This window comes from Acartia tonsa, chromosome 7 (genome assembly GCF_053477335.1).
Source record: "Acartia tonsa isolate MP-2025a chromosome 7, ASM5347733v1, whole genome shotgun sequence".
NCBI classification, from domain to species: Eukaryota; Metazoa; Arthropoda; class Copepoda; order Calanoida; family Acartiidae; genus Acartia; species Acartia tonsa.
In genome coordinates, this window is record NC_137266.1 from 47,640,921 (window position 1) to 47,657,567 (window position 16,647).

Below are 16,647 nucleotides of genomic sequence, written 5' to 3' on the forward strand. Positions count from 1 at the left end.
GAATAAACAGGCACAGAAACTAAATTTCTAGCAAATAAATTTTCAAAAATTGAAAACAAAGATTAAAATAAAAAATAAATCTTAAAAGAAGAATTATTAGGTATATCATATGATATGTTAAGCTTAAAGCTAACTTTTGGTGGTTAAACAAAATTTTAGAGTTGACACTACAAACTGAATGTCCAGTAATTTCTTCTTGAAAGATGTTTAGAATGAATATACTCTCGCTTTCTCTTGTAACCCTACTGCAGACATGTCTGCCTGTTATTTGCTAGATGTTTGTAAATCTTTTTATTCAGTTTAAGATGTTGCAACGTTGTATAATCTTGGACAAATGTCTTTAAGGTTTTTTTTACCTCTTAACTTAGTCCAATTGTTGAAAAGTTTGGGATATTTTAAACTGGCAAATCAATATCCGAATAAAGACTGTTATGCAAGCCTATTAGAAGAATATCTATAATACAATTAATTTTTTTGACATACTTATTAAAATCAAAATCAATGTTTATTTTATTTATCAGAGTATAAGTCACAAGCTTTTGATGTTAGGAAAAGGAATGAGATAAATCATATTTGTACTTCCTTTCAAATTACCAATTTCTGGAATTATTCAATTTTCAATTTATGGCTTATGTAAAGTTATTTTTAGTAGCAGTGATATTCAAAAGTTTAAATCATTAATTTCCATTTGGATTAAAAATGTCATACCTAGTAATTATTGTGTCTAGAAAATTGCTATTAAAAGAATAGTTATTAAGTGAATTTATGGATGTGTAAATTGTTTCTATTTACTTTTGATGGATATAATATTGCTAAAATAACTAAAATACTGGGTTATCTTTGGACACAAACCATTTTGTTAGTAATAGTACATTTTAGATTATTAAATACATACTAGGTTTTTCTGTATTTTTTTAGAAATAAATTTTTAAAGTTTATATTACATTTCAAAATCAAAAAAAGAAAATGATATTTTTATTTTCATTTTGATGAAGAATTTGTTTTTGGCTTAAAAAGTGAAGTTTAGAGATTATTATGTTTTATAGTCGATAGTATGCATGTCAAACACTTGGAATCTATGATTCTAATCAAAAACAGAAATTGAGATTGTAATTAGGTGTTAAAAGGCAACAAAAAATCTATACTTACATCTTATTTAATAGGCTCCTATAATTATTGACATAATTAAAACAATTCTGTTCTAAAGAAGGTATAAAAATGAAATAGGTTTATCAATATTATCTAGCTCTAATGATATAATCTCAAACATAAAATTAATAAGATAAATCAAACTTCTGTTTCCCTATACCTGAATATCTGATCCCTTCTAAATAATGGAAATGTGTTTTTGTGTCAGTAAACATAAGGAAAAAAATACATGGATGACAACATCCATGAATAGCAAACAAGATATCAAGAAGAACAACAGCCAATAAAGTTATACATTTAATGAACAGCAATCAAAATGATTGAAGATAATGTAAATTGTGTAGTATATTTCAGGGTTCGGAAGCCGCGCCTCAGCCGCGCATAAGCATCAGTTTTAAACCTGCTTGTGAGCAGAAAAATAAATCTCAGAAAAAAGGATTGTCTGCCAAAGAGCAGTTTTATACATCTAGCTAAATTTTATAGTGATAAAATGACGATTTCAGTGAGGCTTACACGCGGCTTACGCGCGGCTTCCGATCCCTGGTATATTTTCAGGCGAATTGTCTAAAGAAATTTAATAAGTATAGCTCAAATAGCTGTCGAGTAAATGATGATGAGTAATTAAAGTAAATGATGAAATGCTAAACAAAGGAAGTTATTAAGTAGATTATTAGAATCTTTACAAAAATATAAGGAACAATAAGGGAGGGAGGTGGCAATGTGCTGTTTATTAAACTAGTCCCCACAATTTTATGATTAAGTGTTCAACAACTCAACAATTTTTTGAACTTATTTTATTAAGTTGAGTTAAAAAAACGTTTTAACCAGTAATTGTAATCTGCAATTGTGTATCATCATTGGGGATATATACCAATTAATCAGCCATTTTCTTATCCCGTTAGATTCCTGAAGAAGTAAGGATTATAGAGAAGCTTTGCTACATGAATATGTATAGGTAATAGTCATTCAGCCCTCGGGGGTATTAGCAGGGAGATGTATACAATACTATGAGGGGTAAAAACTATTCAATAATCAGGACGATGGAAAATTTTTAATCCTATTATATAAGGTAGCAAGAAAATTGTCTAATGCTTAAGATTTCCATAACAACTGAACTGATTAAGTTCTCAATTACGTAAGCTTCACCTATGTCCAAGGATAATTTTAGGCTAATTTATTTACAGATATAAGTATTCGGAAGGTTTTTGTACTTTTTCAATACAGATCCTCTAGATGATGGGGAAGCAGCCGCTAGTTCTTGGTATAAAATAAATGTACACTACCATTAATAAAATAGCGTTATATTGTAAATACATGCTTAATATCAGTTATTCTATATAAACCAAAATAACAGGCAATTAAATAATTATAAGGAATTAAAACCATTTTGATTTACCCTACCGTTAACTATTCAATAGAAAGACATCATCCCACCCCAAAATACATCATCAGGGAAAGGATATATTATTCTTTTAAAAAGTTGGATATTTTATAATAGAAAGAATAAACAAACAATATTGAATAAGAAAAATAGCATGTTTTACATTGTTGCATTAGATTGGGAGGTTTAAAGGAAGCCTGCAAGAAATACCACGCTTTAACTGCTGAAAGACTGCCACAAGTAGACCAAATATCCCAAATTTGAAGCCTTTAGCTTCTATAACAAAAAAGTTCTAGGCATTTTAAAATGACATTTTATGTACAATGAAAATTTTGAAAGAATTACAATGCTCATGTTGAAAACTTTAAAATTAAACTACGTGGCCTAGAATCAAAATGATAAGCTTATTTTTGTCATAAATTTAGGTTTCCAGTAACTAATTATATTTTTACAATAAAAATACCCATTTTTATAGTCAAAATCATTAAAAAAAATTAAGTTTAACTTGCGTTGTATCGAGTGTACTGTAGCCAATTCTTTTAAAAAAGTTTAATATTTTATAAACATAAGGGTAATATTATCTAGCAATAATAACAGGCAGGTATTAATTCAATTAATTATCTATCATGACACTTTTTATATTTCTTTATTTATTAAGATTTCAATCATTGCTAAACCTATTTAGTTCTTCATTCTAGTGAAGCGTCACATAGGTCCTTAAATTGTTTTAGTCTATTCTAAATATCAGTATTTTGATGTTTTCGGTCTATTTTACTGATTATCTTCTATCTATTCTACGGACACTGCCGATAATTCTATGTATATCCAGTAGCAACAAAATTGAAAATTGGAGGCCTGCATTCCTCTTATTTCAACTCCTAGTGGTTTCACATCCCCAAGGTGAATTACTGATTCTATGTATAGAAATGCTTTGCTCCTAAAATGTAATGAAAAGACATTTCTGTTTCCAAATGATATCTCTATCCCAAGAATATAATGTAAAAAGTTTTATTTTCAATCACACACAAGCACTTCAAAGAAATCTATGAATCATTCAAATATGATAAAACTATTCTTTAAAAACTTTAACATATTCAAATCAGAATTATATAGTCTATTTCTCTTTTCAAATAAAATTTCAAATTCTTTAGATAGGTAGAATATAAATTAAATTTTGTTTCTTTTTCATTCTTTTTTAGTTGGCGTACTGTGTAGTTTTGATCGACTTTCCCAATCCTAGAAAAATGGTTCAAGAAATATCCATATGCCTTATTTCCACAGGAGCCTTCATGCACAATTTTTATTTCATTTTCTTCCAATTAACGTGCCTTATTTCAATTCAGTCCTATAAGATTCGGATGGTTTGATACGTCCAAAATGTTGTAAAGCTTTGTTTTTTCATAAATGCTGTATGTTTTCTATCTACTAATAAGACGTTTTTATACATCTATGATCAGACATTCAACCAGGGATCTAAAGGGATAAGACAATGGCCGATAAATTGATGTACATCTCTAATGATGATACATAATATTACCCCTTTTGTAGATTAAAATTAGTGGTTAAAACATTTAAACACTAAACCAAACAAAATTCACTAAAGTCCCCAAAGTTGTGAAGCTATCGAACAAGAAAACGTTGTTAAAAAAACATTGGGGACTAGTGTAATAAACAGCCCATTGTCCCCTCTCTCTGCTTTGTTTTACATCATATAATCAGACATTTAACTTTGTATGTAATCTTATTATATGAGAGTTCTAAAGTTGTTTAGTTGTAACAGCATAACAGCACAATAGCAAGCTGAAAGCCTACTGTTTAACTACTGGTTTTATAATTGTAGGAACCAAATTATGATGTCTATAAGCTTAGATTTAGAGATAAATTCAGTAAATTTTACTTTTTGATCATTGTATGTATAAATAAACATACAAACTTTAAAAAAAGGTTTATGATTAAAAAGAAAGTATTAAAAAAAAGTTACAATTATTTCCCCAATTTTATTTGTTTAAAACATTAATATTTTAATTTTAAGAAAATCACATAAATATTATCTCAATTCTTGTATGTAAGTAAAGATATAAATATCTTTGTCTACAGGGATTAGTAAAAAAGCCAGACAATTTTTTTGGTGTTCCTACATAAGAATAATTTTAACCCTCTCTCACAAAAACCTTTGATTCTATTTGACAAAATATTGCTTTGGTACTTATTAGTATTATTGAATTTTGATTTAGTTTTGAACTCTAAAAATAGCAAATATTCATGGTTTTTTTTGTTGAAACATTAAATCAAGAAGTTTTCTATCTTTATTTTTGTAATCAAAATGCACTTGAAATATTTTAGTCTATTCCTGTTTGATTTAATTTGTACTCAAGCTTCAAGAGGAAAAAGGGCAGTGAAATAGACCAAAACCATCCTGAGACTAATGTTATGTAAAATAATATCATCTTTGTTCCACAATATTGCTTTATTGTTAAAACTCCATGTTTACATGGTACAATAATCCAACAACATAATCTTGTTATTTCTCCATAGCTTTGTAAACAAAGAGGTCAAATCTCACAACAAAATCCTTTATTTTGAAAGAGTGTTGTGATTGATACATTGCCAAAACTCCAAAGGTTTTACTAAAGATATTATTGCTGGGATCTTAAAAGATAAGACAATGAAAGATTAATTGGTTGACATCCAAAATTAGGAAAAAACACCCTTTCTGTATATCATTGAAAAGTTTAGACACTTTAGGGTTTCTACAACAAAATCAAGATGAAATTTATGACGTTATTATTATATAACAGATGACTGATGATTTTAGTACTTCAAAAACATTTTGTGAGATTAAAATTTGAAATTTTGACTCCTGTCACTTTTAAGGCATTATCTATGTTTATATATCTGAAAAAATATGGTAGGCCAGGTGGGGTTTAATAAGGTCCACTTTCAAAATTATGGATAATCCTATTTTTTTATTTTATTCTTTGTATTATCTTTTATGAGTAATAAAGTTTCTATCTATCTATCTATCTATCTATCTATCTATCTATCTATCTATCTATCTATCTATCTATCTATCTATCTATCTATCTATCTATCTATCTATCTATCTATCTATCTATCTATCTATCTATCTATCTATCTATCTATCTATCTATCTATCTATCTATCTATCTATCTATCTATCTATCTATCTATCTATCTATCTATCTATCTATCTATCTATCTATCTATCTATCTATCTATCTATCTATCTATCTATCTATCTATCTATCTATCTATCTATCTATCTATCTATCTATCTATCTATCTATCTATCTATCTATCTATCTATCTATCTATCTATCTATCTATCTATCTATCTATCTATCTATCTATCTATCTATCTATCTATCTATCTATCTATCTATCTATCTATCTATCTATCTATCTATCTATCTATCTATATATCTATATATATATCTATCTATCTATCTATCTATCTATCTATCTATATATATATATCTATCTATCTATCTATCTATCTATATATATATCTATCTATCTATCTATCTATCTATCTATATATATCTATCTATCTATCTATCTATCTATCTATCTATATATATATCTATCTATCTATCTATCTATCTATATATCTATCTATATATATATCTATCTATCTATCTATCTATCTACCCACATATCCTATCTATCTATCTATCAATGTACCTGTAGATGAAGAACTCTTCAATGTTGATTCTCTACATGATCGTCTGTTCAATTATTAAATACTTGTAATTTCAACATCTCATGTTATTTTCAATATCAGTATAAGAATCAAAATTATAAGGGTATAACATAGAGAGAGCTACTGGTTCGCCAAGAAAAGGTTCTGTTGATAAAAAAAAGGAAGAAGGATAAGAAAAAACTGCATTTTTAGAACTATTCCAAACGCTCAACTTATTTAATATCTTTTTTAACTGATTACCTTAAGATAAGGTATACATTATACATACACATGCATTGTATGTGTAATTTCACCTAACGAGTCCAAGATCAAAGGCTAATAGTATAATATAAAAATCAGAACCATTGAAATAACAAACCATAAATAAATTGAGGTAAATTTAAAGAAAATTACACTTAAATATACTTCATTTATCTCTAACGCTATTTAGAAAATTGAAATAGTTTATGATTTTTAAAATAATTTTGAGAAAGCGAATTTTTATTAACTTTTTAAAATCATTTAAAGTAAAGTTTGTGATTAAGTTACCCCTCTTTAACCTTTAACCTACATATAAAAGTATAGCTCAAATAAGCATGCACGGTTGGTTCTATTTGAATAGCTACTAAGTATATTCAACTGTATTTACCATTTTGTATGCAATTATAAAGTTAGACTTCATAGAGTCATTTTAATAGGAAAAGCAACAGCCCTTTAGAGGAGAGTTAGGGATAACTCCCATTTTTCAAAAGAAATTAATACATATATTTTTTATCAGCTTGTTTTTGAAAATAGGAATTGATTTTCCTTAGAGGGGAGGTTCTCACCCTATATCAAATACTATAAAATTAAGGTCTGAATTGTAGGCATATTGTAAGCCTATTTTGTATAATGAAGGTTTTAGTGAGATATTAAACTGCATTTTGACGGGCGTACAAACTTTAATTTAATTCAATTATAGATGAAATATTTTCAAATATTACTAAGATCTTTAGACTAGTACCTTAATTTTTCCTGTACATCCATATTTGTTTAAATTTACCTTTTAGGTGAGAAATAGTTCAAGTATGTCTCAATAATTTTATATTTAAAGTCTGTCTAGTTTATTCACATTTAAATAAGATAAATTTGTTCATAAAAATTAAAACCTTATTTTCTTCTATTAATAAATGAAAACACGTTCTGTTTGTATTGGGCCTACTTTGTTTGGCAAGTAGGGGGAATGCCTTGGCCCCACACAGGCACAACTCATAGCAATGCACAGTGAGGATATCCAGACATAGATTATTCAATCAAAGGGTTGGTTGTCTGCTATGTAATGTACCACAGGTATGGGAGGAACGACCATGAGTCTCTGAATTGACAAGATGACTGTTGATAAGCATAGACATTGCATTGGACCATTAGAAAATATCATTAATATTTCTGTTTTAATTTGTTTTATGTGATTCGCGTCCTATGCATGATATTATCCTTGATTAGATTTTTTTAGAAATAAAGTATTTTCCTGATGATAGAGAAGGTGAAAATAAAAATGATGATGAACACAGTCACAAACACAATAGAAGTAAAGACCACTGTACTCAAATATAAGGCCAGGTTTCCTCTGAAAATAGAGAGGGAGTTAGTAGATAAATGGATGTAAAGACCTTGTACTCAAATATAAAAACAGGTTTTCTCTGAAAAGAGAGAGGTAATTAGTAGATAAATAGATGCAAAGACCACAGTAATCAAATAAATGGGAAGATTACCTCTGAAAATAGAGAGGAAGTTAGTAAATAAATAGGTAACTAAATAGATAGATAGGTACCTTGATAGAAAGAAACAGATTAAAAGAAAAGTGCCAGAAAGATATCTATTCACTGAAAAAAAGACACGTTAGAAATTGACTAATTATTAGATTGAAAATATAAGTAGATGGACAGATAGACACATATTGGCTTATAAAATGTAAGACATGGATTTAAAAAAAAATATGTTCTGTTAAGGTCAAAATAAGAATATTTTTTTCTTTTAGATATTTTACCAATATTTCAATATTTTGTGTTTCCGAACAAAATTACCCATATTTTACTTTACTTTACATTTTTTATAAACAAAAAAATTATATTGTACATTGTCAAACGCTTTGGTTAAGTCCAAAGAAAAAATACAAATTACAACCATTTTTTAAGTAAACTATTTCAATTAACTAAATTGAGGAAAAACAGAAGTGGTAAAAAGAATATGCATCAAGTTAAGTTTATGGTTTTCCTCAAGGTGAGAAAAAGATTAGGGATAGGGGTATCCTTTTTTATTTTCTAAGTTCCCCAAAATACAATTTTTATCTTGGGAGAGAGCAAGACAAGTCTCACATTGCACAACATATATAGACATTTTATATAGTTATTCTTCATATAAATCTAACATAATTTAAATTTAAGGATATATTCATTATATCTAAAAAAAAATGATTTAAGGGTAGGTTCTTTTTTAAAGGGAAAAGGGATGATTATCAGTTTTGATACCCCCTATAGAATTTATAATATTATCTAATTGTACATGAAGTTTTAATTTAATCCCTTTATCCCTGGTCCTTGGAAGAGGTTACAGGTTTTAGAACTTCAATTTGCATTTAACTCTCAACCTTTAATTTACACTTTCTTATAAAGAAAAGAATTTGTTTTCAGTAAAACAAATAAAATAATAGGATACACAATTCATTCGTGGGGATTAATAACAATGTATGCTGGCATATCATTAGTCATTTGTTTTGTATGACGTCATTTTTATAAGGCAATATAAGCTGCCTTTTAATTTAGTAAAAGAACAGACAGCCAAAATGGGTATTAAACTTTACTTTAGTTTAATTTCTTATGTTAGGTTATCAAATCAGACGGTGTGACAAACGAATATTAATACTAGTAGAGTGTTTAGAAGTTTAGAAACTTACTAGCAAATATTATTTTTTCAATGATCATGAAAGTTTGAAATCGATAGTACAATTCTAAGCTTTCTGTCTGTTTTTCTGTCTGTTTGTCTTGTTGGGGTGGAAGTCGACATCCCCCCCCCCACCTAAAAAAAAATAAATTGCCCCCAAAAATTCGTTGTTACTTTTTCTTTTTAAATCTAAAATGAAAAATTGGGTTATTAAATTCAACTCCCCCCCTTCTTCAAGTGCCCCAAGAGGCCTCTAGAGGGCGTAGGCACTAGTGATAAATAAAGTAATTTTAAAGGTGCTTGTAGATTTCACTATAAAGGAAAGAGATGTGAGTGAGTGAGAGAGAGAGGTAAGACGAAAGAAAGAGAAACAAAATATAAACAAATATGAAAATAGATAGACTTATAAATTTAAATTTTTTTTTAAAAAGTTAACATGAATAAATACAAGACTGAAACTAAATTGATGAAAGGACAGACAAAAACAAATCAACACTTTTTTTTTGTAAAAGTTCCACTTTAAAAAGACCTAACACGTATCAAAGAACTGACAAAACAATTTACATATTTGGGATAAATTATATTTAAACTACAAACAAGGTGTTTCCTCAAAAAAGTTTTACATGTAAATGGCCAACCTATTAGACAGGTTTTCTTGATTTTCAATTTTTAAATGACTAAAGTTACTTCTTAAAAATTAAAAAATACAATTCTTATATAAAAATAACAGGATCTCTGTCTGTGTGTGTGTAACGAAGGATATCGCTAACTGCAGATAACTAATTCTCCTTTACAGTGTAGCTTTTAATAGGTCCTGAGAAGGTTTATAGTTATCTTAAGGAGATTACCACCATTTATTCAAAATATACTTTTACTAAACTAATATAAAAAATCAGGAGTCGAATTCAACTCACCAACCCCTCATGTGCCCCTAGTTAACCTATTAATTTTTTTTCTGGTGTCATTGTATGAACATCTTGAATTTGATTAAAAAGATGCAAATTTTATCACTTTGCATGTGCGCAACTTCCAACAAGGTTTTGCAAAATGCAAAAAAGAAAGAGAGCCTGCTTTTAAAAGGAACAATTTTCCCTAAAAATTGTAAATGTTTAAAGTAGCTAAAGGATTATTTGTAATCCTTTAATTATATATACTTAAAATGGAGATTGCTAGATATGCTTCTTATGATCCTATTCATGACCGACGTTGTAAATTCAAAAAATATAGAATCTTAAAAGGTTATGTAGACCTTTGAGTTTCCCATAGAAGAAGTCATGTGAAACTGGACAAAGTGCTTCAAAATCAGCCATGAATGAGAAAGATAAGATAAGAAGTGGGAAAGAATACCCCTAAAAAAGAGATAGATAATCTCTTATTTTTATGACGTAACATGGCTTATTTTTGAGACACTTTGTCTTGTTACAGTCATGACTAATGTAAAAAAAACGAAACAAACGGTTAATGTTTTATAAAGTATTTTGTTCTATATTTTTTAGACTATTTTTCACTGTCCCTGACATGGATACCGGATAGATAGATAAAAATTGGCAGCTAAAAGTGTTTGTATACTGAAAGGGGTGTATATGTGTAGATTAAAACCAATAGATGCTTGGATAGATAGAAATTTCCCTTTAGGAAAATTCAACTTAAATTCAATAGCATCATTGAGTGGTATCGACAAAATCAAAGGGTTAGATAGGTTGATAAAAGTAAAAAAGAGGGAAAGAGACAGAGTGAGATAGAGAGAAACAAATAAGAAAAAGAACAGAAAAAAGACAGATAGATAGATAGATAGAGAGAGTGAGAAAGAAAAGAGAGAGAGAGAGAGAGAGAGAGAGAGAGAAAGAGAGAGAGAGAGAGAGAGAGAGAGAGAGAGAGAGAGAGAGAGAGAGGGAGAGAGAGTGAGAGAGAGAGAGAGAGAGAGAGAAAGAGAGAGAGAGAGAGAGAGAGAGAGAGAGAGAGAGAGAAAGAAGGATAGTAAGAGAGAAAGAAAGAGAGAGAGAAAGTAAGAGAGAAAGAAAGAGAAAGATAGAGAGGGCGAGAGAAAGATAAAGAAGGAGAGATAGAGAGAGATAAAGAGAGAGAGAGATAGAGAGAAAGTGAGCGAGAGAAAGTTAAAGAAAGAGAGAGGGGGAGGAAGAGGGAGGAAGAGAGAAAGAAAGATAACCAGAAGAGAAATATATATATATATATATAGAGAGAGAGTAAATGGGGGAAATAAAAATAACTTTGTAAATTGTATTTAAACTTTAGAATTGACATAAAAACTGAAAACTGCATCTAAAACAATTACATAAATGTATTGCACATGTTTCAATTTGTGTATTCTCAACTTTAACAAAGCATTCAACAGCACCTTTTAAAAAATGTACTTTAAACGAAAAATATTAAGATTAAAAGTAGTAAAGAAAAAGATCTAATGGTGGTTTCTTTCGAAAAACCTGTCGAACACTGAACCCCCCGCTCCATTATATCAAAAATAAGGGGACGGAAGAGAGTTTTCCCATTGTCTTATCCCTACTGGGGTCTCTGCAAGCCTCTACCTGCGGTTCCTGAGATTTACTAACCCACTATATTATTTATAAAATAAAAGGGGGAGGGGGTATGTTTCTGTGTTCAACAGAAAACGCCGGTCAATTAGATCTATAATTCATTAGTTCTTTGATTATAAAATAAAAACGACAAAGAAGCGTTGAAAAGTGTCCTGTGTGACGTCATAAAAATAATCTCCAGATGCTAATTGTACCTGAATATTTGCATAGAAGGATGTTTAGTGGGACTGGAGCAGACAGTATCAGGCAGGTCCAGAATATCAACACCAGCAAAGTTGGCAGGACTGGCACATGTGGTCTTCCGGACCAGGCTAGAACCTGCCACTATCTGATGTTTAACGGCGTTCCTAAGATTGTAAATTTTTATATCGAACAAAATTAATATAAAATGCTTTACTATTTTTTTGCATTTTTACTTTAGATATATTTTTCTTTTTTGAATCCAATAGGAAAACTTTTTTATATTTAAAGTAATTTTCTCCTTCCTTTAAATTTAAGGGTTTTGGTTTGCTGTTAAGATATCGATAGCTCAAACAGATTGAGTTCTCTATTTTAGGACAGTTACACATAGGTTATAGGATGGGATTATTCTAATTTATATCTTTAATGTTTTTGGCTTATTTTTTCCCCTCCCTTCCCTAGATGTTTAAGCCACAAGAGCAAGAAGTATAGAAAAGAAATGGAAGATAGATAAATGATAAATATAATTTGTACATTTATCACAAGGATTATTGGTAAATTGGAGATTGATAATTTATAATTAGAAGAATATAATGAAAGTAATATTGAATACAGGTCCTTATATAATTATGTAATAAAGTCTGTCGGAACCGAAGTATCTCGCTAACCGCCGAACTGAAATGGTCCTTTTTTATAATGTAGCTTGTCATAGGTCTTATAACTATTTTGGAGGAGAGTAACAACACCCTCCTAAAAGAAATCAACCAATATAGAAGAGCAATATAAAAAGGGCCGCTTGGATCCAAAGCTTTTGTTTTTTAAACTACAAATTAAAGTGAGGGTTCGACTCCCCCTCCCCCCTCAGGGGCTCAAGGAGGGTGTACCCGATAGTAGATAAATAATTGAATACCTGATAAAAATAGCGTTACAATCACAATGCCAGGGATTATCAGCAACTTGTAGGCTTGTCAAATTTTCAAGGTTGGTCAGATCAAAATTTAATTCTCTGAAAAATAAATGCTCTCATAAATCAATAAAAGGCTAAAAACAAAGGATTTCATATGATGTGAGGCACAATCATAATTTAGTAGCTGGTCAAAGTGTTCCAAAAATCAGTCATGTGACGTCATAAAAATGAGGTATATTATTATTTTAATTATTTCTGATTATTTTTGAGACAATATGTCCAGCTACCAAAATTTACAGCAAATTTTAATATTCTTGATGCTTATTGGTCAGAGGATTTCCCCAATAATAAAAGACATTTCTAATTGGCATGTAATAGCATTTCTTTTAAGATAAAAAAAACACATAAGAAAGGTAATTAATGCAATATGTTGGCCAAAAAGTTATAGTAATTTTACCTTATATCGTTGTTGCTAATATCCAGATGGTTGATGTACTGAAGAAAATTTTCTTCTCCCTCTTTTACTTGTATCGTCTTAACAACCATAGAATAATTAATAATAGAGTAGCAGACAGACACTAAGTAAAACAGCTTTTACATATAATAAGGAAGACCAAAAGTTGCACATTGCGAAGATTTACTATGATAATGATAGGTCCGTCCGTCCGTATGTCCGGGACGGTTAGCTCTTTTTGTTAACTAAAACATGTTAGAATTTTCCTATTGGTTCCTATAATAATTAAGTACTATTTAGAAAGTTTAGCAACTCTGTTATCGTTATCAGAAAGCCCGTATGTCCATTTAAAACAAGCTTTTTTTTAAAATTTATAGACAAATTATTTTGTATGATATGAATATTCTATAGGTGAAGTAGCACTACATCTCTACTTTATACATTTTATTCTGCTTATTCAGTTCTGACACTCTACAATTGTTAATGTTTGTTTGTCCGACCGTTTCAGAGCTTCGCTTTTATGGATGTTGTCAACCTTGTTCTTACTATATCACATTATATTCTATGCCTGTAAATTTAGATTTGAAGCTATGGTGAGATTCTGAAGATTTTGGCAGCCAGCAAATGTGGACATATGGACTGTATGCAGGTTGGGACATCTAGATATCCTAAATAGATTGATAATAGTAGCCAGCAAAAGTGGACATATGGACTGTATGCAAATTTGGACATCTAGATATCCTTAATAGATAGATAATAGGTTGTTAATGCAGATTTGGAAATCTAGATATCCTAAACAATTAGATAATAAAGGTTCAGACATCCAGCAAATGTGGACATATGGACTGTATGCAGGTTGGGACATCTAGATATCCTAAATAGATAGATAATAGGTTGTTTATGCAGATTTGGAAATCTAGATATCCTAAACAATTAGATAATAAAGGTTCAAACAGCCAGCAAATGTGGACATATGGACTGTATGTAGATTTGGACATCTAGATATCCTAAATAGATAGAAAATAGGTTGTTGCAGTCAGCAAATGTGGACATGTGGACTGTATGCAGGTTTTGACATCTAGATATCCTAAATAGATAGATAATATAGGTTTTGGCAGCCAGCAAATGGGGACATATGACCTGTGTGCAGGTTTTGACATCTAGATATCCTAAATAGATAGATAATACAGGTTTTGGCAGCCAGCAAATGTGGACATATGGACTGTATGCAGGTTTGGACATCTAGATATCCTAAATAGATAGATTATGAAGATTATATTCAGCTGTATTATATATGAACTTGGACATCTATCAAATATATAAAGTAGTAAGATTTTGGTTTATCTTTTAAGGTCTCGCTGATCATTGAAAAAATTGAGTTCTCAATTTAAAGAAAGGTTGATATACCGGGATGGTTTTAGTTTTAGTTTAGATTAATTAATCTTTAAATTATAGTCTTGGATGGGTTGAAGCTATTTCTCCTATACTATATGCTAGATTGGTCATCTGGATGTTTTTTTTTATGAATAGATGGATAGAAACGTAGTTCGACTGTATTTACATTACCTCTACATTACTAATCCTATCTTAGAAGAAAGGTATACATACATACATATTTAATTGTATTTAATTAAAACACTCGAATAAATTCAAATAAAAAACATTATTACAGAAAATCCTTGCATACAAAAATGTTAATTTCAATTAAATGTGTCCTTCCCAATTAATTATGTAATGTTTTTTCTCCTCTCTTGCTTCAGCTTAAAATTGAAAACCTACATTTTAGATTGAGTAATCAGATAGAATTCGAATAGGAGTGCATTGCAAACTTTTTGTAGCAAAGCTTCTCAACAATTCTATGACACTGCTTGCTTCCCTTTCCTGTAAAGCTTATTAAATTTAAAAATCTATTAAACAAATATATTTTGATTTTCTGCCTTTTGAATTAACTTTTTAAATCATTCAATTATCTTTCTATCTCTGTAATATTTTAAATTTTAAAAAATTATGTTTTTGTAATTTTATGTCTATTTGTTCTCTTCCATTTCTAACAAACTCATCTAGCTATACATATTTAAATATTTTTATCCTTGTTTTTCTTAGTTTCCTAAAGACTCAAAGGAGGAGGACAATGATAGATAAAATGATCTATACAATTACATATACCTTCTGCTCAGTAGTTAGTGGCTACCAAAGTAGGACTTTGGATGTGGGATATAATAATTTATGTTTCATTGTCATATCCATACATCCTGAAGAAGACTGCATCTCGTTGCAATTATTGTCAGGTTAAAAAACTATTTTTTTCCTGTTTAATTTTTCAAAGTGCTTTGCATCCCACTCTGTGATCATGGATAAACAAAGTTGATGATAGTTGCATCCCACTTTGTGCTCATGGATAAAGAAAGCTGAGCAAACAAAACCACAATCACATTTTATTTAAGTTAAAGTATAAGAATCAGTTAAAACAAAATATTATTTAGTGGATTAAGACCCACCCCCCTTGATAGGGGTCTACATCCCCCTAAAAAATGTAAAATGATAAACATCACCCTTCTAAAAATGATTATATTCTCAAGTATCAGGTATTTTTTGCAAATCCAATCAACAATTTTAACAATTTTATTTTTTCATAATATGAAACATAATCATTCAGAAAATTGAATATTGTTTTGCAAAATTGGAAGCAATATAAATTTTCTCATAACAAACTCCTATTTGTAATGTAAATAATTAATATCTCACCTAATAATTTGTAGCTCCTTGTTATTAGTGAAAAGGCCACTTGGTAGAGTTGAAAATAGATTTTCAGAAATATCCAAAGATTCCAGGCTCACCAGCGCAGAAAAATCACTGAAATAAAATGTTTTTAAAAAGTGAAGCTACTCTACAGTTGTGGGCTTTCATTTGTCCAAACTAAAACTCGATGTGTGTATTCATTGAATTTTTCAATGCTCAAAAAAATAACATATACTATATTTTTTCACAGGGGAAGCTCCGAGCGGGGAGTAATTTAGGAAAAATATCAGGACATGAGAATTTATTTTTGGGGCTATATCTTCGTGGTGGGTATCTTAACCCCAATTCTCTGAATTAACCTTTCATGAACCAAAATAAAACTTCCCTAACTAATTGACTATCATTTCGCCTGATCAATTGATTGCGGGCTGACAGACACTCATTACCCTCTAACTATAGTACATAGGATTGTTCTCAAAAACGTAAAAAAGTCCTTCGCCAACAAGAATAATTATTCCAAAATCTTAAGTCAATTGTCTAAGAAAACAATACTATAATTGTATGTTACATAAAATATTGTATAATGTTTTAGTGAAATTAGAAAACTAGATAAATTATGTTGTTGCCCCACAAGTGAAACATATGGTTCTATGTCAGCCCAAC

General features: G+C 29.5%; 1 protein-coding gene across 1 annotated transcript in view; it reads right to left on the reverse strand.

Moving 5' to 3' along the window:
- Positions 1-7,721: 7,721 nt before the first annotated feature.
- LOC145324588 (uncharacterized) overlaps positions 7,722-16,647 on the reverse strand; it is a 108,048-nt gene continuing 99,122 nt past the window's right edge. The window contains exons 10-15 of the mRNA XM_080167170.1: positions 15,991-16,098; positions 13,814-13,913; positions 13,249-13,325; positions 12,795-12,890; positions 11,899-12,051; positions 7,722-7,839 (exon numbers count right to left, since the gene is read on the reverse strand). Of these exons, the coding sequence (XP_080023296.1) occupies positions 7,722-7,839; positions 11,899-12,051; positions 12,795-12,890; positions 13,249-13,325; positions 13,814-13,913; positions 15,991-16,098 (652 nt within the window). The remainder of the gene's footprint in view (positions 7,840-11,898; positions 12,052-12,794; positions 12,891-13,248; positions 13,326-13,813; positions 13,914-15,990; positions 16,099-16,647) is intronic.